This window comes from Crinia signifera, chromosome 9, assembly GCF_055691185.1.
Source record: "Crinia signifera chromosome 9, ASM5569118v1, whole genome shotgun sequence".
NCBI lineage: Eukaryota > Metazoa > Chordata > Amphibia > Anura > Myobatrachidae > Crinia > Crinia signifera.
The window spans coordinates 428,148-449,373 of record NC_139225.1 but is presented as its reverse complement, the minus strand read 5'-3'; the positions used below and the strand labels follow the sequence as shown (position 1 = coordinate 449,373).

Below are 21,226 nucleotides of genomic sequence, written 5' to 3'. Positions count from 1 at the left end.
TCACACCCTATTACATTTCACCCTCTGTTACTCACACCCTATTACATTTCACCCTCTGTTACTCACACCCTATTACATTTCACCCATGTTTTGCATTAAACCTTATTGCTGTTCTAAATCCCGCTCAGTCCCATCCCGCCCCCACTCAGTTAGTGATATGAGTTGTTCAGCAGTTGTACAAATGCGTCCCTAGGCTGCCACCCCACGATAGGTAACTGAAGGCAGTTGTAAAGAATGAAGAATAAAATGCAGTATTGGTTACTCACGTGTGTGCGTATAGATGTACCACAGGACAGCCGTAAGTAGTGCTCCGATGGCAAATGCACCAAATGTGATTCCCAGGACAGACGCCATGCTGAGTCCTCGCTCTGTAGAGACACAACAGTCTGTATCTGGCTTATGCTCACCAACATTTTTGTGTTTGTTCCAATCGATGCGTCTCAATGCGCTTTCATATCTGCTGTATGTTTCTGGCATGTTCTGCATGCTGTAGCGCTGCCAAATTGCTTATCTGCTCTGCGCCATGGCCCTGTTAGTCTTCCTCCCTGTTTTAGCTGATGAGCCTCCGGTGTCTCTCCCCCTCTCCTTTCCTACGGCTTCATGTTTATCTTGGCTTCTGGTGGCTTCCTTCCTCCCCTCTTATCTCCCCCATTCCCTGTGCATGCAGTCAGTACGTAGTCTTTCCTGAAGTCAGCAATTGCCCCAGGGCCGACTAGGGAATAGGAGGAGTGCCAGCTTTTCCTCAATTCCGACAACATTAACGTTCCCCTTTGGAGTATTATCCCTAAACCTAATGCAGGTGTTCTGTAGCTTTCATAGAGAATATCACAACCAGCACCTGGGCATTCTCAATAATCTAAGTTATCTAATAAAGGTGCATACACAATGTACAATTTTTTTGACCAATTTTGTTGAAAGACATTTCCCTTGAACCCAGTGTCTTAGACTAAATATATTGACAAAAGATACTGACGACAGACAAACGACGAATGATGATGCGCATACCCGCCAGTTGTTCATCAAGATTGTTCGTCAACTGTGCATGCAGCTCAATTTGGATATCTTTCAAAAAGAGCCTATAAACTGTAGCTAGATCTTTCGTCTTTCATCAATATCTTTCGTCAAGGACACTGGGTTCAAGGGAAATTTCTTTCAACGAAATTGGTCAAAAAAATTGTACAGTGTGTATGAACCCTTAAGAGACCATTTAAATTCCCACATGCGGGTATGCGCATTATCATTCGTCTTGTAGCAACGTACTGATATTTTGACCAATTTCGTTCAGAACGGCCGAGATGAACGAAATTGGTCAAAAAAGTTTGTCAAAAAAATTGTAGAGTGTGTATGCACCTTTACTTATATCAAGGGGCTTTGCTGTGCTCGCCATGCTGTCTGAGTCTGGCCACCGGGATCCCGACGTCGGGCTAATGACTGACGGGATCCCGACTATCGAACCCTATACCACACCCGCCTTGAGGATCGAGGTTGGGACTTTTTGCTCTACATGCACTCTTAAATACCAGTTACACTACTCATTTCTTGTGGAGTAAGAACACTGCATTGGAGAAGAGAGAGTAGAGAATGCCCATGCAACCAATCAGCTTCTATCATTAATCTAGCACATGCTATAAAATGTCAGCTGATTGGTCTCTCTAAGGTTTGGTACATCTTCCCCATATACTCTTTCTTAGCACAAAATAAGAGTGTCCCTACCACCGTGATTTGTCACTCTAAAAAGTATATAGCGGTATTGGGGCACAATTCTTCCAACTCCTAGCTGCATGTCCCCAAAACAATAACATTTATTCTCATGCCATGTCATTTTCTGTAAACTTACTCTGATTGGTCGATCTGTTGTTGAAAGTAACTGCCAATGATTTCTGCATAAAATTAGTGTCAGGACAGTCCTGGAATTGTACAAAAGAAGGGCATCATTAACAAGATCTCCACAACCAGTGCCAATGGAGGGGCAATCACATGCCAAAAACTGTACCACATGTAACAGAGAGAGTTAAAATTTGACATGGGCCTCTATGGGCGATTCCCATCATAGACGCCCATGTTAAATATATAAATATCCCCCGGCCCAGGCTGACCAGTCAGGGGTTAATGCTTTGGCCGGTGGAGCGGGTATAAAAAGTCTCACTGGCTCTGTCATTGGCCTGCTGACTGTTTGGTCCCGGTGCTGGTTGCCAAAATACAGGGAACCCTTTCTAATTTTGTCCCCTGTATTTTGAGAACCAGGACTGGCCCATGAGGCTGGAACTGGTTAAAGACATACGGAGAGACCCCACTTTTTTGTCCCCCTGAATTTCTAAAACCAGGACCGGATCAATGAGCCTGGGGCTGGTTATAACCGGGCGGCGGGACCCCACGCTGTTTTTTATTTATTTTTTCTCTTTTTTTTTTTTTCACTCGGGAGCCTGCACGGATTTGAATGATCCATGCAGGCTTCGGGCAAATACGAATGAAAAACATGTTCTATTTGAAATTCATATTTACTGGTGAATTCATATTCAAATTCACCAGTACGATTGATGGTAAATCTGCCGATCAGATAGAACACTATTGCCACATACGGGCATGTTCTATCGATGGCATAGCTATTCATAACAGACGAATATGGCTATTACATACGGCCAATCAGCCGCATTGTAAATCTTTTCCTTTGTTTAGATGTTTTAGGAACTCTACCCCCCAAAAACAGCTTAATGTTTACAGGCACAAAAACACCATATCATTTCATCTAGTCATACTGTATAATCAACCTGTACTGTAGATTTAGTGGTACTGTAAATACCGACCACTGGTCATTCAGATAATAGATTACGAAATTGGTAGAAGACCAGATTATGCCATTAACATGGCCGAACTCACCTCTTTGTTCTCACTGCCCAAGCAAAAGGTACAGGTGATGTTTCCGGTGTTTGCAGTTTCCGGCAGTACAAGTGTTTTTGTGTCAAATGCCCAGGTCATTGTGCCTTCCGAATTCTCCATAGTTGGAACTTGTAATTTCTGCTCCTTCTCACCCGCCAGCAGCACACATTTGTTTATGAACAGGAGGTTATTGTCTGTGAGAGTTACCTGTCAGATGGAAAATGGCAGTCATGAACAGGATGGCCTAGAAGCTGTCAGGCATCTTCCTGATTTACGCAGCGATCTTTCGTGATCCCTTCACCCCACCGTTCCCGACAACCACTCCAAAATGTTTATTTGAAATTATATAAAGCGATCCAATGGGCAGAAATGATCACATTATTTCACACAAAGGAACATGCTATTGGTAAATCACAAATGAATGCAACACAAATGGTTCAAGTAAGAATGTTAAAACCACTTTCACATCGCAAAATGCAGGGTCGCACCGGGACTTTGAAACGGTTCAGTCCCGGAGCAACCCTGCATATTGCTCTATTCAAACCACTTCCGCACACCGGCTATATTATTGGGTCGCTGACGTCATGCGGGGGCGGAGCATTATCGGAGGTGGGGGAGGAGGCAGTGCTTGGAGCTGACGCTGCTCCAAGCACTGCCTCCTCCATCAGTGTGAACCCGATTAACCCGTACACACTGCACAGCAACCCGGCAATGAACCGGTAAGAACCCTGAATTTTTACCGGGTCGAAATGCCAGGTTGCTTGACCCGGTAAGCCCTTTCAGATTGCATCTATTACCAGGTTGAACCGACAACAAACTGGCTTGATCAAGTCAATGTAATAGGATCTGATTCAGACCTGATGGCATGACTGCAAATTCTCACAGCGGATGATTATTGATAGACTGCTTCACAGTATGCATGTGTGAGGCCATGCTGCGATAAACCCCTGCAACTTGTTCTGCTCGCTGGCTGTTCGCAAGTGAGTAGGCGCTGTACACATTCAATCACACAGCTTATACATTCATTTGCACGGCAGGTTTTCACTGGAGCGGATCAGAGGCTAAATTAAACGCTGGCCATCCAATCAGGTCTGAACCAGGCCGGTGATCACAAACACAAAAGGATGTTAAAGGCTGGTCAATTATCTCAGACATTTATCATGACAGCATTGGCAGATATTTCTCTATGAGCCCCACATGGGTTGTTCATGTCCCTTAGCAATAAGGCTGGTCAGTCTACTTAGTGGTACATTTATCAGCAAATATTTGCGGCTAAATCCCCGAAAACTCTAGTTTTTGTGGGTTAGCCTCAAATATTAAGTAGACCCCCAATGTATCAGAGGGAGACCTGAAACTACCACAAGACCGCAGCAAGAATCTCCGATCCCTGCTGCGATCCCCCCTTAACCGCCGCCGGCCGCATCCTCCATAGAAAGCTGCCCGGCTTTGCATCCCTGGGCTATCGCCATTCTGAGATAGCCTATGGCTACGGGATCGCACTGCCCCGGCGGGTCAGCACTGACCATGTATGCGCGGACCACCCGGCTTCCGGCTCCGGGCATCGCAGGGATGGGCTGTTTTCGGAGCCCTGTCCCTGCGCCCTGATGTATGAGATATCATACATGTTCTGTATATGATTACACAGAACATCCCGCCCTGTATATGATTATTAACGCTTCTGCATCCACCTCTGAATCAGTCCAATTGTATGAAAATGGAAGCCGTGTGAATACATTGTATACCCCAGGATCAACAGTCCCCTAATTGAGGTGAACATTTAATTGAAAGACTTGTTTCTAGATTCTTTAGAGACTATAGTTAGGTTTACACAAAGCATTGCAGAACATACGCTTACATAAATCTTCTGGTCATTGCCCAATGTGTTCGCGGCCATACTGACATCAGGGCCCTGCGATATACTTATTTGGATCTCGGGACTTTTGCAAAAGACTGTCTGAAAGAAAAAAAAGTTATTTAGAAGCATGTCCATTGCATATGCTACTTATTTATTTATTTATTTACAGTGTCTTATATAGCGCAGCAGATACCGTTACAGTGTCTTATATAGCGCAGCAGATTCCGTTACAGTGTCTTATATAGCGCAGCAGATACCGTTACAGCGTCTTATATAGCGCAGCAGATTCCGTTACAGTATCTTATATAGCGCAGCAGATACCGTTACAGTGTCTTATATAGTGCAGCAGATTCCGTTACAGTGTCTTATATAGCGCAGCAGATTCTGTTACAGTGTCTTATATAGCGCAGAAGATTCCGTTACAGCGTCTTATATAGCGCAGCAGATTCCGTTACAGTGTCTTATATAGCGCAGCATATTCCGTTACAGCGTCTTATATAGCGCAGCAGATTCCGTTACAGTGTCTTATATAGCGCAGCAGATTCCGTTACAGTGTCTTATATAGCGCAGCAGATTCTGTTACAGTGTCTTATATAGCGCAGCAGATTCCGTTACAGCGTCTTATATAGCGCAGCAGATTCCGTTACAGTGTCTTATATAGCGCAGCAGATTCCGTTACAGTGTCTTATATAGTGCAGCATATTCCGTTACAGCGCCTTATATTGCGCAGCAGATTCCGTTACAGTGTCTTATATAGCGCAGCAGATTCCGTTACAGTGTCTTATATAGCGCAGCAGATTCCGTTACAGCATGTTATATAGCGCAGGAGATTCCATTACAGTGTCTTATATAGCTCAGCAGATTCAGGGCCTTATTCTGGTTGGAGCGGCCAAACGTGCGTACGTTCGCTATTAACGTACGCTAGCCGCACGCGGCCGTTGGGGTTAAGTCCACCCACAACTCAGCCGCATACGTACGGGCATAAACAACGTAGAAGGGGAGTGGCGTACAACTGAGCGTACGCCGCCGTTTACGGACGTCTCTCGTCCGTCTTCCCACCGCCTTCTTGCGGAGATCTGAGCGTACGCCAGCTTGCACGGACGGGTCCCTATTGTTTTCAATAGAAAAGTCAGCTTATGTCACCGCTCGTGAGAGTGAGCGTACGTCCGTGTACGCTGACATACCCTTCATATATATGGACCTGCAAATTTTGCCTTTCAACTATAATTATGAAAATTAATTAATTGATTGAATGAATTAATGTGCAAAATAGTGGTCATGGGCTTAAAACATTGCTGAAACATCCTTTGTAGGTGTTAGATGTGGTTTATGTTATTGTATCCTAAATACAAAACATATGTTTGTATTAGAGTGAACACGTTGACACATGTCGACTTGTGTAGATTGAGTGTGCTACTGTGTAAAGTCTATGAAAGCACGTAGTGAATGTGTCTAACTGTTTAGCAAATACCTACCTTAGCATATATAAGCAGGTCTTAAAAAGATTCTTACCTTAAATTAAACAAACCTTTAAATGTAGAGAAGTATAGAAAGATAAGCTTCCAATGTGTTTGAGTGCTGTGTGTGGCTTGCAGGTAGTGAAATCATGGTTTGGACTTAATAGACTGCAGCATTGCTTATTACATTCAGGTGTATGTGTTTGAGTAGGAATCAGCGTTAATTAGCAAACTCAGGCGCACGCTGGCATGCGGTATCTGTAGGGGTGGTTTGAGCTGGCGGTTGGCGGCCGCCTGTTTTGTGTCCGAAATGAACGGTGCCTTAGTCGATCGTGCGGTAGTAGCACCGCTCATTTTTTATATAGCACAGCAGATTCCGTTACACTTTACAATTGTAAACAGAGATAAAACTAACTGGGTAACAGACAGACTTGGAAGTTGGAGGGCCCTGCTGCAAGCTTACAATCTATAGGGATATAGGGCTGAAACACAAGGACAGGCACCAGTAATACAGTAGCACAGCTTGTAGGTCCAGAAGGGAAGCTATATAATACATAAGTGCCTCAGAGGGTTTTGCGTGCATAACTTAAATATGATAGGCTTGCCTGAAGAGGTGCGTTTTCAGGGAACACTTGAAAGTTTAGAGGCTAGTAGAGAGTCTTATTGTGCGTGGAAGGGCATTCCATAGGATGGGAGCAGCCCGATAAAAGTCCTGTAATAGTGAATAGGAGCTATTGTTCCATGCAGAAGAGAGACGCAGATCTTGTGCAGAGCGGAATGGCCGAGATGGGAGATATTTTGTGATAAGTAAAGAGATATATGCTGGTGCAGTATGGGTAATAGCTTTATATGCGAGTAGAAGTGTTTTATATTGAATACGGTAAGATACAGGCAACCAATGGAGGGACTGGCAGAGCGGATCAGCAGACGATGAGCGTCTTGCAAGGAAGATCAGCCTAGCAGCAGCATTTAGAATGGATTGCAGTGGTGAGAGTCTGTTCTTGGGAAGTCCAGTTAGGAGACTATTACAATAATCAATGCGGGATATAATGAGTGCATGGATAAGAGATTTAGTAGTGTCTTGTGTGAGATAGGGTCGTGTTTTGGATACATTGTTTAGATGCATGTAACATGATTTGGAGACAGATTGAATGTGGGGAACAAAGGACAGTTCAGAGTCGACATGACACCTAGGCAACGAGCTTGTGGGGTAGGGTAGATTGTCGAGTTGTCAACAGCAATGGAGATATCAGGATGGTAACTGTTCTTAGTTGGCGGGAATATAAGTAATTCAGTTTTGGAAATATTGAGTTTGAGGTGGCGAGAAGACATCCAAGATGAGAAGGCAGAGAGGCATTCAGAGCCTCACCCCACAACCACTGGTGACAACTCTGGGGTTGATAGATAGATTTGAGTATCATCCGCATATAAATTATACTGAAATCCGAAAGAGCTGATGAGTTGCCAAGCGATGAGGTATAGATTGAGAAAAGCAGAGGACCTCAGACTGACAGAGGTAGTGAAGAGGAAGTAGAGTCAGAGAAGCGAACACTGAAAGAGCGATCAGATAGGTAAGATGTGAACCAGGAAAGGGCTGTATCATTAAGACCTCGGTAGTGTAGTGTTTGTATGAGAAGTGTGTGATCCACAGTGTCAAATGCAGCAGAAAGATCTAGAAGAATGAGTAGGGATTAATGGCCTTTACACTTGGCAGTTACCAGATCATTCACCACTTTAGTCAGTAGTACTTATTCATCCATCCTCAGTCCAAGGAGACCAAGTTTTCTTGAAAGAATCAAAGGCCAATATTCTCGTAAACCCTGTATACACGGGATGACCCGGCTTTGGACTGAGCGACGTGCTTCAGCGTGAACACATATCGAGGTGCATTCGCGATGCTGAGTGCTGAGTGATTGTGCTGAGTGGGTCAAAGCCCTGTGATCTAGGTAAGGTGCAAGCACTGGCTTTCCCTGCGGGAGTGATAGCGATGTACGGGACGGCGCATGGCCATCACTGCAGGGCATACACATGGAGCGATCAGTGCACCATTTCTAAGCAATGTAGTCAGATTGCTTAGTAAAGGGGCTGAAATTGCCCCGTGTGTATGCCACTTTATGATTACAACATGCATCAATATAAAGGTATTAATTGTCTCTTTTGTTTTATTAACTAATCACCATTTAAGCTGTGTCACACTGGGCCAATATCAGCCCAAAGTGTACTTTTGGCCCACTTTGGAATGACATATCGGACATATTGCATGTACAGATGTGGCCACATACATCTTGGCTTTTTTTCTCAATTTGTCACAACATGTAAAACACGGCTTTTATGAAGCCGTAGAACTTGTATAAAGTAATAGATTAGAGAAGCAAATTTTTTGAAAAATCACAAAACCTGACTTTTGCAGAGTCCAAGGTGTGCCATATTGTGATATACAGTACATGGTGTAGTAAAACCAAGATGTACGTGAGCACATCTGTATGACCCATATGCGGGTGCCCGCAGTCACTAGTGACGTTGGTTTGATGTGCTGCACATTAAACCTAGCACCAAAGCTAGCACCCAAGGAATGTGTAATGAAGGAAGGAGTGATACGTCACTCTGGATTTCATTACATCGTTCAAACCCAGAATCCGATATTTCATCCCAGTGTGTACCCAGCTTCAGAAAGGATATGTTGTATAGTCAATATAAATGCTTAGCAGAATGGGAAGTGTGATTAAACACTGGAACCCACATACCTCAGTAATATTAAATGTTTTAGCCTCCATAATTAGCTGGAAAAATAACAGAAAGAAAGGGTCAATTACAATGTTTATACCTATAGAAATATATTTATACACATTACACAGCAAGCATGTAAACGCAAACAACTTAAACCCCAGGCCTCCTGCAATGCCTCCTTACACCCGGGGCTCCTGTACTACCTCCTCACACCCCAGGGCTCCTGTACTACCTCCTCACACCCCAGGACTCCTGTACTGCCTCCTCACACTCCAGGACTCCTGTACTGTCTCCTCACACCCCAGGGCTCCTGTACTGCCTCCTCACACCCCGGGGGTCCTGTACTGCCTCCTCACACCCCGGGGCTCCTGTACTACCTCCTCACACCCTGGGGCTCCTGTACTACCTCCTCACACTCCAGGACTCCTGTACTGTCTCCTCACACCCCAGGGCTCCTGTACTACCTCCTCACACCCCAGGGCTCCTGTACTACCTCCTCACACCCCAGGACTCCTGTACTGCCTCCTCACACTCCAGGACTCCTGTACTGCCTCCTCACACTCCAGGACTCCTGTACTGTCTCCTCACACCCCAGGGCTCCTGTACTGCCTCCTCACACCCCGGGGGTCCTGTACTGCCTCCTCACACCCCGGGGCTCCTGTACTACCTCCTCACACCCCAGGGCTCCTGTACTGTCTCCTCACACTCCAGGACTCCTGTACTATCTCCTCACACCCCAGGACTCCTGTACTGCCTCCTCACACCCCAGGACTCCTGTACTATCTCCTCACACCCCAGGGCTCCTGTACTGCCTCCTCACACCCCGGGGCTCCTGTACTACCTCCTCACACCCCAGGGCTCCTGTACTGCCTCCTCACACCCCAGGGCTCCTGTACTACCTCCTCACACCCCAGGACTCCTGTACTGCCTCCTCACACTCCAGGACTCCTGTACTGCCTCCTCACACCCCAGGGCTCCTGTACTACCTCCTCACACCCCAGGACTCCTGTACTGCCTCCTCACACTCCAGGACTCCTGTACTGCCTCCTCACACCCTGGGGCTCCTGTACTACCTCCTCACACCCCAGGACTCCTGTACTGTCTCCTCACACCCCAGGGCTCCTGTACTGCCTCCTCACACCCCGGGGCTCCTGTACTGTCTCCTCACACCCCAGGGCTCCTGTACTGCCTCCTCACACCCCGGGGGTCCTGTACTGCCTCCTCACACCCCGGGGCTCCTGTACTACCTCCTCACACCCCAGGGCTCCTGTACTGCCTCCTCACACCCCGGGGCTCCTGTACTGCCTCCTCACACCCCAGGGCTCCTGTACTACCTCCTCACAGCCCAGGGCTCCTGTACTGCCTCCTCACACCCCAGGGCTCCTGTACTACCTCCTCACACTCCAGGACTCCTGTACTATCTCCTCACACCCAAGGGCTCCTGTACTGCCTCCTCACACCCCAGGACTCCTGTACTATCTCCTCACACCCCAGGGCTCCTGTACTGCCTCCTCACACCCCGGGGCTCCTGTACTACCTCCTCACACCCCAGGACTCCTATACTGCTCTCCTCACACCCCAGGGCACCTGTACTACCTCCTCACACCCCAGGACTCCTGTACTGTCTCCTCACACCCCAGGGCTCCTGTACTGCCTCCTCACACCCCGGGGCTCCTGTACTACCTCCTCACACCCAGGGCTCCTATACTGTCTCCTCACACCCCGGGGCTCCTGTACTACCTCCTCACACCCAGGGCTTCTGTACTGTCTCCTCACACCCCGGGGCTCCTGTACTGTCTCCTTACACCCCGGGGCTCCTGTACTGCCTCCTCACACCCCAGGGCTCCTGTACTGCCTCCTCACACCACGGGGCTCCTGTACTGCCTCCTCACACCCCGGGGCTCCTGTACTGCCTCCTCACACCCAGGGCTCTAGTACTGTCTCCTCACACCCCAGGGCTCCTGTACTGCCTCCTCACACCCCGGGGCTCCTGTACTGCCTCCTCACACCCCGGGGCTCCTGTACTGTCTCCTCACACCCTGGGGCTCCTGTACTACCTCCTCACACCCCAGGGCACCTGTACTACCTCCTCACACCCCAGGACTCCTGTACTACCTCCTCACACCCCAGGGCTCCTGTACTGCCTCCTCACACCCCGGGGCTCCTGTACTACCTCCTCACACCCAGGGCTCCTGTACTGTCTCCTCACACCCCGGGGCTCCTGTACTGTCTCCTCACACCCAGGGCTCCTGTACTGTCTCCTCACACCCCGGGGCTCCTGTACTACCTCCTCACACCCCAGGGCTCCTGTACTACCTCCTCACACCCCAGGACTCCTGTACTGTCTCCTCACACCCCAGGACTCCTGTACTGCCTCCTCAAACCCCGGGGCTCCTGTACTACCTCCTCACACCCAGGGCTCCTGTACTCTCTCCTCACACCCCGGGGCTCCTGTACTACCTCCTCACACCCAGGGCTTCTGTACTGTCTCCTCACACCCCGGGGCTCCTGTACTGTCTCCTTACACCCCGGGGCTCCTGTACTGCCTCCTCACACCCCAGGGCTCCTGTACTGCCTCCTCACACCACGGGGCTCCTGTACTGCCTCCTCACACCCCGGGGCTCCTGTACTGCCTCCTCACACCCAGGGCTCTAGTACTGTCTCCTCACACCCCAGGGCTCCTGTACTGCCTCCTCACACCCCGGGGCTCCTGTACTGCCTCCTCACACCCCAGGGCTCCTGTACTGTCTCCTCACACCCCGGGGCTCCTGTACTGTCTCCTCACACCCCGGGACTCCTGTACTGCCTCCTCACACCCCAGGGCTCCTGTACTGCCTCCTCACACCCCGGGGCTCCTGTACTGCCTCCTCACACCCCAGGAATCCTGTACTGTCTCCTCACACCCCAGGGCTCCTGTACTGCCTCCTCACACCCCGGGGCTACTGTACTGCCTCCTCACACCCCAGGACTCCTGTACTGTCTCCTCACACCCCAGGACTCCTGTACTGCCTTCTCACACCCCTGGTTTCCTATTCTGCCTCTTCAAACCCCAGGGCTCATGTACTGCCTCTTCACACCTCAGGGCTCCTGTACTGCCTCCTTAAACCCCTGGGCATGTGTACTGCCTCCTCACATCCCTGGACTCCCCCTGGACTCCTGCACTACCTCTTTACACCCCAGAGCTCCTGTACGGCCTCATCACAACCCTGGGCTCCTGTACTGCTTCCTCACATCCCTGGGCTCTTGTACTGCCTCCTCATACCCCTGGGCACCTGTACTGCCTCCTCACACCCCAGGGCTTCTGTACTGCCTCCTCACATACCTGGGCTCCTGTACTGCCTCCTAACACCCCTGGTATCCTGTACTGCCTCCTCACACCCCAGGGCTCCTGCACTGCCTCTCATACCCTTGGACTCCCTTACTGCCTCCTCACACCCCAATGCTCCTGTACTGCCTCCTCACACCCCTGGTTTCCTATACTGCCTCCTCACATCCCAGGGCTCCTGTACTGCCTCCTCACACCCCTGGTTTCCTATTCTGCGTCCTCACACCCCAGGGGCGCCTGTACTGCCTCCTCACACCTCAGGGCTCCTGTGCTGCCTCCTCAAACCCCTGGGCCTGTGCACTGCCTCTTTACACCCAAGGGCTCCCATACTGCCTCATCACAACCCTGGGCTCCTGTACTGCTTCCTCACACCCCTGGGCTCCTGTACTGCCTCCTCACACCCCAGCGCTCCTGAACTGCCTCCTCACACCCCTGGACTCCTATACTCCATCCTCACACCCAAGGGCTCCTGTACTGCCTCATCACAACCCTGGGCTCCTGTACTGCTTCCTCACACCCCTGGGCTCCTGTACTGCCTCCTCACTCCCAAGGGCTCCTGTACTGCCTCATCACAACCCTGGGCTCCTGTACTGCTTCCTCACACCCCTGGGCTCCTGTACTGCCTCCTCACACCCCTGTTCTCCTATACTGCCTCCTCACACCCCAGGGCTCCTGTACTGCCTCCTCACATCTCAGGGCTCCTGTACTGCCTCCTCACATCCCTGTGATCTCCCTGGACTCCTGCACTGCCTCTTTACACCGCCGAGCTCCTGTACCGCCTCATTACAACCCTGGGTTCCTGTACTGCTTCTTCACATCCCAGGGCTCCTGTACTGCCTCCTCACATCACAGGGCTCCTGTACTGCCTCCTCACATCCCAGGACTCCTGTACTGCCTCCTCACACCCCAGGGCTCCTGTACTGTCTCCTCACACCCCGGGGCTCCTTTACTACCTCCTCACACCCCAGGACTCCTATACTGTGTCCTCACACCCCAGGGCTCCTGTACTGCCTCCTCACACCCCAGGGCTCCTGTACTGCCTCCTCACACCCCGGGGCTCCTGTACTGCCTTCTCACACCCCTGGAATCCTGTACTGTCTACTCACACCCCAGGGCTCCTGTACTGCCTCCTCACACCCCAGGGCTCCTGTACTGCCTCCTCACACCCCAGGACTCCTGTACTGTCTCCTCACACCCCAGGGCTCCTGTACTGCCTCCTCACACCCCTGGTTTCCTATTCTGCCTCTTCAAACCCCAGGGCTCCTGTACTGCCTCTTCACACCTCAGGTTTCCTGTACTGCCTCCTTAAACCCCTGGGCCTGTGTACTGCCTCCTCACATCCCTGGACTCCCCCTGGACTCCTGCACTGCCTCTTTACACCCCAGAGCTCCTTTACGGCCTCATAACAACCCTGGGCTCCTGTACTGCTTCCTCACATCCCTGGGCTCTTGTACTGCCTCCTCACATACCTGGGCTCCTGTACTGCCTCCTAACACCCCTGGTTTCCTGTACTGCCTCCTCACACCCCAGGGCTCCTGCACTGCCTCTCATACCCCTGGACTCCCTTACTGCCTCCTCACACCCCAATGCTCCTGTACTGCCTCCTCACACCCCTGGTTTCCTATACTGCCTCCTCACATCCCAGGGCTCCTATACTGCCTCCTCGCACCCCAGGGCTCCTGTACTGCCTCCTCACATCTCAGGGCTCCTGTACTGCCTCATCACATCCCTGGGTTCTCCCTGGACTCCTGCACTGCCTCTTTACACCCCAGAGCTCCCGTACTGCCTCATCACAACCCTGGGTTCCTGTACTGCTTCTTCACATCCCTGGGTCTTGTACTGCCTCCTTCCACCATTATGCTCCTGTACTGCCTCCTCACATCCCTGGGCCCCTCTGGGCTCCTGTACTGCCTCTTTACACCCCAGAGCTCCCGTACTGCCTCATCACAACCCTGGGTTCCTGTACTGCTTCTTCACATCCCTGGGTCTTGTACTGCCTCCTTCCACCATTGGGCTCCTGTACTGCCTCCTCATATCCCTGGGCCCCTCTGGGCTCCTGTACTGCCTCCTTACACCACACGGCAATTGTACTGTGACAGTGTAACTGTAATGTGTCATCAGGGTTTTGACACTAACATGGAATGCCGCAATTCATGTCAAACACACAACAGAGAATGATGGGCCTGATTCAGCTTTGTTGGTAAATCAAAAATAGCAAGCACATGTTCAAAACCATATTACTCTGCAGGTGGGGCAGATGTAACGTGCAGAGAATGTTAGATTTGGGTGGGGTATGTTCAAACCGAAATCTAAATTGCAGTTTAAAAATGAAGCTGTCCCATATGTTGGCTACATGCAAAAGCAGCCAGTATTTACCCTGCAGAGAAACAATATTTATGTATTTGCTCCCCTTGAAATGCAACATGGTTTGTTCCAAACTCAAAATAGTTAGCTTTGCTTTCTAGAATCTGTCCTGATGACCCCGTTTACAGCAAATGGAGATTCCACCCACTTCCCATTGGTGGCCTACTCCCAGTAGTGGCTTACTCTCAGTATGGCAGTTCTATACAACTCCCCAAAGTCATTGGCAGGTGTGCAATTATTAACGGGACACCCAACAGATTATATATACCGTAGATTATAGTTCATTCTACTCACATTTTTCATCAGGAAACCCTCCATTGCTGTAGTACCACATTCATCCCTGTGAGTGATTAATACCAAAGAGTCACCTTGGGGCTTGGCTGAGCACTTAGAATTCTCAACGAATAAACTACTCATTTCTGGATAGCCACATTTCTAAAATATAAAGCAAGGGTGTAATTAGAGCTAACATTTCTGGATCAAACATGTAGCTATTGCAAGGGTATTTCTGTGTTCTATATTAATGTGAGTGGAACTAAGAACTATTTTCTCATATAAAGGAGCAAAGATGAGCAATAAAACAGAGACCATGAATTATGGAAAATGCTGAATGCAATGTTTTGACTTCATCCATCAATATTAACATCAGTTGCATATTTATAATGGGTGCAGTGTGCGCGGTGCACAGTGGCCCCTGAGTCCCAGAGGGGCCAACACCACACCTGCTCTTCCCTCCGGAGTCCTGCCATGCCGGCCACATCGCTGCTGAAATCCCAGGAAAAATGGTAGATGCAATATTTTTCCCAGAGATCTGTGCATACGTAGTAGGGTCTGAACGCTCGACCACTGGTGGACCACTGAAGGTTGACATGGCTTAGTTCGACACATGAAATAAGTCGACATGTCTAAGGTCGACATGGAGGGAAGGTTGCCACAAACATTAGGTCGACAATGGCTAGGTCGACAGTCGGGTTTTTCCTTTTTTTTTACGCGGCGCATCGATATGGTGTCCATGTCAACCTTTGGGCCAAAAAAAGCAAAAAACCCATGTTGACCTTTCGACTGTCGACCTAGCCATTGACGACCTAATTCTTGAGTCGCCAATGTCGATCTTCAGTGATCGACCCAATGCATGCCGACCTTAAACATAGTATACTGTATACTGATTGGCTTATATATATATATATATATATATATATATATATATATATATATATATATATATATATATATAGAAGAAGTAGAATAAGTGTCACTCCAGGGGACTTGGTTCAAAAGGCTTTATGTATATAAAGTTGCAAGACGGTTACATGGTCATACCGGTCGACGTTTCGATACCAACATGTATCGTTGTCAAGACAGCATGTAACATCAACAGGTAACAGGATACAATAAGCCCGCACGGCGGCCTTATTGTATCCTGTTACCTGTTGATGTTACATGCTGTCTTGACAACGATACATGTTGGTATCGAAACGTCGACCGGTATGACCATGTAACCGTCTTGCAACTTTATATACATAAAGCCTTTTGAACCTAGTCCCCTGGAGTGACACTTATTCTACTTCTTCTACTAACTTTGGAAGTTGGCACCCGGGGCAGTTGCCATTGGAAACCTGAATGCCGGTTCTTTCTGTTCTTTGTATATATATATATATATATATATATATATATATATATGCAGTGGTCGAAGTGGAAATTTTGAAGTGGGGGTATGGAAATTTTGAAGTGGGGGTATGGAAAAGTAAAGAGTGAATATAGTGCGCACCTTCGGACACCCCCCTGTCCATCAACGTCCCCTGCCAGACTGCCCCGTTGTACAGGGGTATTACAAAAGCACAATATGCGCTGCTGAGTGATCAGAGAGCATCCTGAGGGGGAAAAAAAAGGTTTTTTTTTTTATCTTCAGATTAAAGTGGCGGTATGGCATACCCCCGTATACCGCCCCACTTCGACCACTGTATATATATATATATATATATATATATGGGGAACAGACTCTTGTTTCGCGCCACTTATTTAGTGATAACTGTGTTTGGGCTGCCGGACTCACATGGACCCCTGTTGGATGGGGACAAGGAGAATGTGTATAGCAGTTGGCGCCCCTTATTAAGACCTTTAGTAATTGGGTCTGTATGGCCTTTTGATAGATTTCAAAACAATAAAAGTTTGCTGTTATGAATTATACCACTGAACTTTTTATGGTCTGAAACAACCACCACTGTTTTGTGGAACAGGAGACATTTTAATAAATTTGTATGAATTTTGGACTTTACTTTTATTGTTTTGAAATCTATCAAAAGGCCATACAGACCCAATTACTAAAGGTCTTAATAAGAGGCGCCAACTTACAACTGCTATCCATATATATATATATATATATATATATATATATATATATATATATATATATATATATATAAAAATATATATATATATATATATATATATATATATATATATCAAAGGAAATAAGTGCGCAAATTGAAAAAACCTTTGACAATATACTGTTAGTGTGATCATCCACACACAAAAGGGTTAATAGTCCCGTTCCAGTGTATTCCAAGCACCAAGGGTTCTTTGTATTAGCCCGGCAGCTCTCAATCACCTGAATTCCACAGATGTACAGACACTAGAAAAATAAGTGAGAGCGCTCCATAGTGCAATATCATAAGATGCTTTTATTCTTTAAGACAACATTTTTCAATAAAAAGCAGGTATAAAGTGACGTACCACAGCAGGCGGTTATAACCACTGCAAGACAATCGCATACACCAGTGTCTCAGACACAAGAAATGTTGGAGCGGTTACACTCGATCTTCTCAGCTTCTAGACACATCAGATGGGCAGACTGCAACGATCGGCCGCCTGCTGTGGTACGTCACTTTATACCTGCTTTTTATTGAAAAATGTTGTCTTAAAGAATAAAAGCATCTTATGATATTGCACTATGGAGCGCTCTCACTTATTTTTCATATATATAAATATATATATATATATATATATATATACATACACAGGAGGAATTAAATTCAGTGTCAGATTGGCAAGTCTTGCCTCACATCCCAGGGTGTGCAGAGAAATCTATTGGCAAGTGTGTTTGCAGTGAGGCACTGCTGATAACCCCAGCAGCACATCGGCAGCAACTGAATTCCCCCCAATGATGACAGTTAGTGAAACTTCTGTCTACTTCATTTGTCTCTTTCTCTGTTTATTCTTCTGTAAATGAGACGTATTATTTCTCCCATCATTCCTGCTCTTTGCAGGCGGGCACAAGGGTACAGTGTCATTCATGGCAAGCCCCATGTTGCAGTGAGGTCCAATCTGCATCATGGTACAGTTCTGAAGGACTGTGATGACATTATTACACATTTGTGACAAGTTGACGATGTAACTCTTACATGCTGATATTGCACCTCTCATTGCCTCTCCCAGTAAATATGATCTAGGTTGGACCACTGGTTCCCAAACATGGCTCTAAAGGCACCTCACCAGTCCAGGTTTTAAGGCTATCCATGCTTCAGCACTCATTAGTCAATCATTGGCATATCTATAATGGGTTCATGGTGAGCAGTACACATGGGCTCCTGAGTCAAGAGACACCTACACCATACAACCTGTACCCATTCACCTTTCCATCAGTGCCACAGAGATCACCAGGAATGGGGCGCAAGCTCCATTCGCAGTTCTACTGCAAATATTGGATCTGCAAATGTAAGAATGGAGCAGCCAGGGCAGTAGAGAGCCTGGTTGGGCCTAGGTACTTTTCTGGAGCGTGACCTAAAAATAGTACTTTAAACACCTGCATGGCTCTACTGCAGCCCAGCACACAGCAGCACGTGTTCTGTGGAGAACAAGTAACGGGAGTCCCACCGGGCCCCTCCTTCAGACCTTGGCCTGGGTAATTAGTACCCTCTCTCTCAGCAGCACTGGCAGCAGGCACCATATTCCTGGAAATTCCAGGATATGTGCAGTTAGTGCCTACAGAAATAGGGTAGGGGGTCTGCATATGGGTCCCCTTCTTTGATGATCTGCCTCTGTGCCTATCTGACAACTTGGACCATTTGGACCTTGCACCTTGAGGGCCAAGTTTTGGAACTGCTATGGGTGTAAGAAGCTCATTGATTTCAATCAATACACAATGTCTTTTATTTATACATGTGTCAACTATACCTGGATGAATCGCTGGTCCAGGGTGATAGTCAGGTATTTATCTGTACATCTCCAAGGTTTCATACTCCTAAATTGATTCAAGTGCTCATCACACTGGTCCTTCAGTGACACTGTTGGAGATACTGTTTCTTTCTTAACTGCAAGTAGTGTAGAGGGAGAGGAAAGCAGATATCAGAACACTTTCAAATGACTGTTGTACATTAACAAATGAAATGTTTTGTTACTGGTTATTCTCTACATGAGTTTAGTCATATTTACCTACTTTTATGCAGGGCAGAATTAATAGAAGGGCCCCCACACACAGTGCTGGTGCAATGTGGTAAATGGGGTCAGCATTGTAGGGGTGCACCACGCTGAATGTGTGAGCTTTCTGCCGTTGCAACTGTCAGACAGGAGAGCTGTCACCACAATCACCATCACAGGGTACCCTGCGGCCAATAGCAATGAGAGCAATAACAGGGATAACAGAGGGCAGAAGAAGCTAGAGAGCAGGTCCAGCTCTGCTTGGGTCGGGGCTGTTACTGTTACTGTGGTCATCACGGCTTCTGCCAGGTTCGGAGCGGAGGAATAGTGAGGATCCTGCTGATGGAGATCAATGGGGTAATGGCTGGGTCTGATGAGGCTCCATAGCCACAGGTGCCAGGCTGACTAGCTACACATCAGCAGTCAGCTGAGGGGGCTGTGACATAACAAATGACTCATTTTACGATCCCAAAGTGGACAACCCCCTTATCAGCATAATTACCTGGCCTTTGTTCTAACCAGGCTCCCTCTAGACTTAAGGATTCCAAAGCCACAGGGAGTCCCAGGCTACTCTGAGCTACATCCCAAAAGCAGAATTAAAAACCCACCAATCAGGACACAGAGTTTAAGAAACTGGAGAGGAGACAGAGGTGGCTGCCAGGAGAAGCCCTGTCCACCAGAGTCCGGTAGGTGGGAACGTAGCCAAGCGTATTGCTCCCACCAGAGCTATCGCAAGTACCCTGCTTGTGTGCCAGCAGGAGCTGGGTGACTTTTCCAGGGTACCCTACTCACAGGAGAGTAGTGAATTCCCACAGGCCGCACAGCCAGGATCAGCAAGACAGACATCAGCACCCTTCCAGTGACCAACATCTGGCAGGAGTTGTCCAACACAAGTATTTCCTGGGGTGGATATCGACTGTCTAGGAACAGGGGTTATTTTGCTTAATGTGGTTCTTTTCATATTAGGCTAGTCATAACTGTGTTCAATGTTAATGCTGCCTGTGTGTGTGTGTGTGTGTATATATATATATATATATATATATATATATATATATATATATATATATACACACACACACACACACACACATATATATATATAATCAGATTCAGCATTTGGATACACTAGAGGGAGTACCTTGGTCATCCAGGTCTATTTTTTGGTTGACCCTTGATGTTAACACCATTTTACAAAAGGTGTGGAGATACAGAAATTCTGGAGATTTACCTTTGTTTATCTATTTCCATCAACATTTTGAGTGTTTTGGCGATATATATGCATCTGTACAATTCTTGTTTGTGATGTTCTGACAATTACCGCTTGTTGGGGACATTCTAACATTTACCGCTCCAAGAAGTGCTTTCGCACGAGTTTTCAATCAAGACATCAAACGCCCCTGATGAAGTCACGTGGTTGACGAAACGCGTTGGGCCTTTCTTCAGATTGTAAAACTTATTGTGATATTATGGTGTAACTTTGCATGACATTTACCTTTCAGCCATTGTTTGGCATTTTATATTAAATATTTGTACTTTTTGAATTATTACCAGTTGTATGATTCACCTTAGCGCACCCTGATTCTTTGTATTTCTATCTGTCCTGGGTTCCAGCTAACAGGGGACCTTCAGAGGTGCTGCTTTGGGCTATTAGGGCGCGGTGTTAGGTACCTTCTGCCTTTTTCATATATATATATGCAGATGGATAACAATAGTGGCGATGACAAAAAGGTATATAAGGACATGGGTAAAAAATACATATACAAGGAGGATAAGAAAAAATGTAGATAAAAAAAAATATATATATATATCTCCTTACCCCTTGATGATGTCACATCGACGAAACGCATTGGGCAACCTAACCTCCTACCATCTTGAGTTAAGCACTTTTTACTAAATATTTATATTTATGTACATCTTTTATATGTAGAAAGCCTATATATATATATATATATATATATATATATATATATATACATTTTTTTCTTATCCTCCTTGTATTTGTATTTTTATGTATTTTTTATCCATGTCCTTATATACCTTTTTGTCATCAAAATAAATATATTTTTATTTATAAAACAGCTTTATTAGCACAGTAATTAGTCATCACTCTTTTTTAAAGACTGGCTGACACCCTCTACTAAGTAAGGGAATATTACTGTTGTCACTAGGATCTCACCCAAGCACAGGTGGCGCCGCTCATACAAA

The 21,226-nt window shown here is 47.3% G+C and overlaps 1 protein-coding gene across 2 annotated transcripts in view; it reads right to left on the bottom strand.

Moving 5' to 3' along the window:
* Positions 1–21,226, bottom strand: part of ENG (endoglin) — a 109,066-nt gene that overhangs the window by 6,659 nt on the left and 81,181 nt on the right. Inside the window, exons 8-14 of one of the 2 annotated variants that reach the window (XM_083160832.1) lie at positions 18,779–18,915; positions 14,900–15,040; positions 8,934–8,969; positions 4,733–4,831; positions 2,878–3,084; positions 1,838–1,907; positions 267–368 (exon numbers count right to left, since the gene is read on the bottom strand). In XM_083160832.1, the coding sequence (XP_083016958.1) occupies positions 267–368; positions 1,838–1,907; positions 2,878–3,084; positions 4,733–4,831; positions 8,934–8,969; positions 14,900–15,040; positions 18,779–18,915 (792 nt within the window). Of the gene's footprint in view, positions 1–266; positions 369–1,837; positions 1,908–2,877; positions 3,085–4,726; positions 4,832–8,933; positions 8,970–14,899; positions 15,041–18,778; positions 18,916–21,226 lie in introns of both variants that reach the window. The other variant, XM_083160831.1, reaches the window with a different exon arrangement.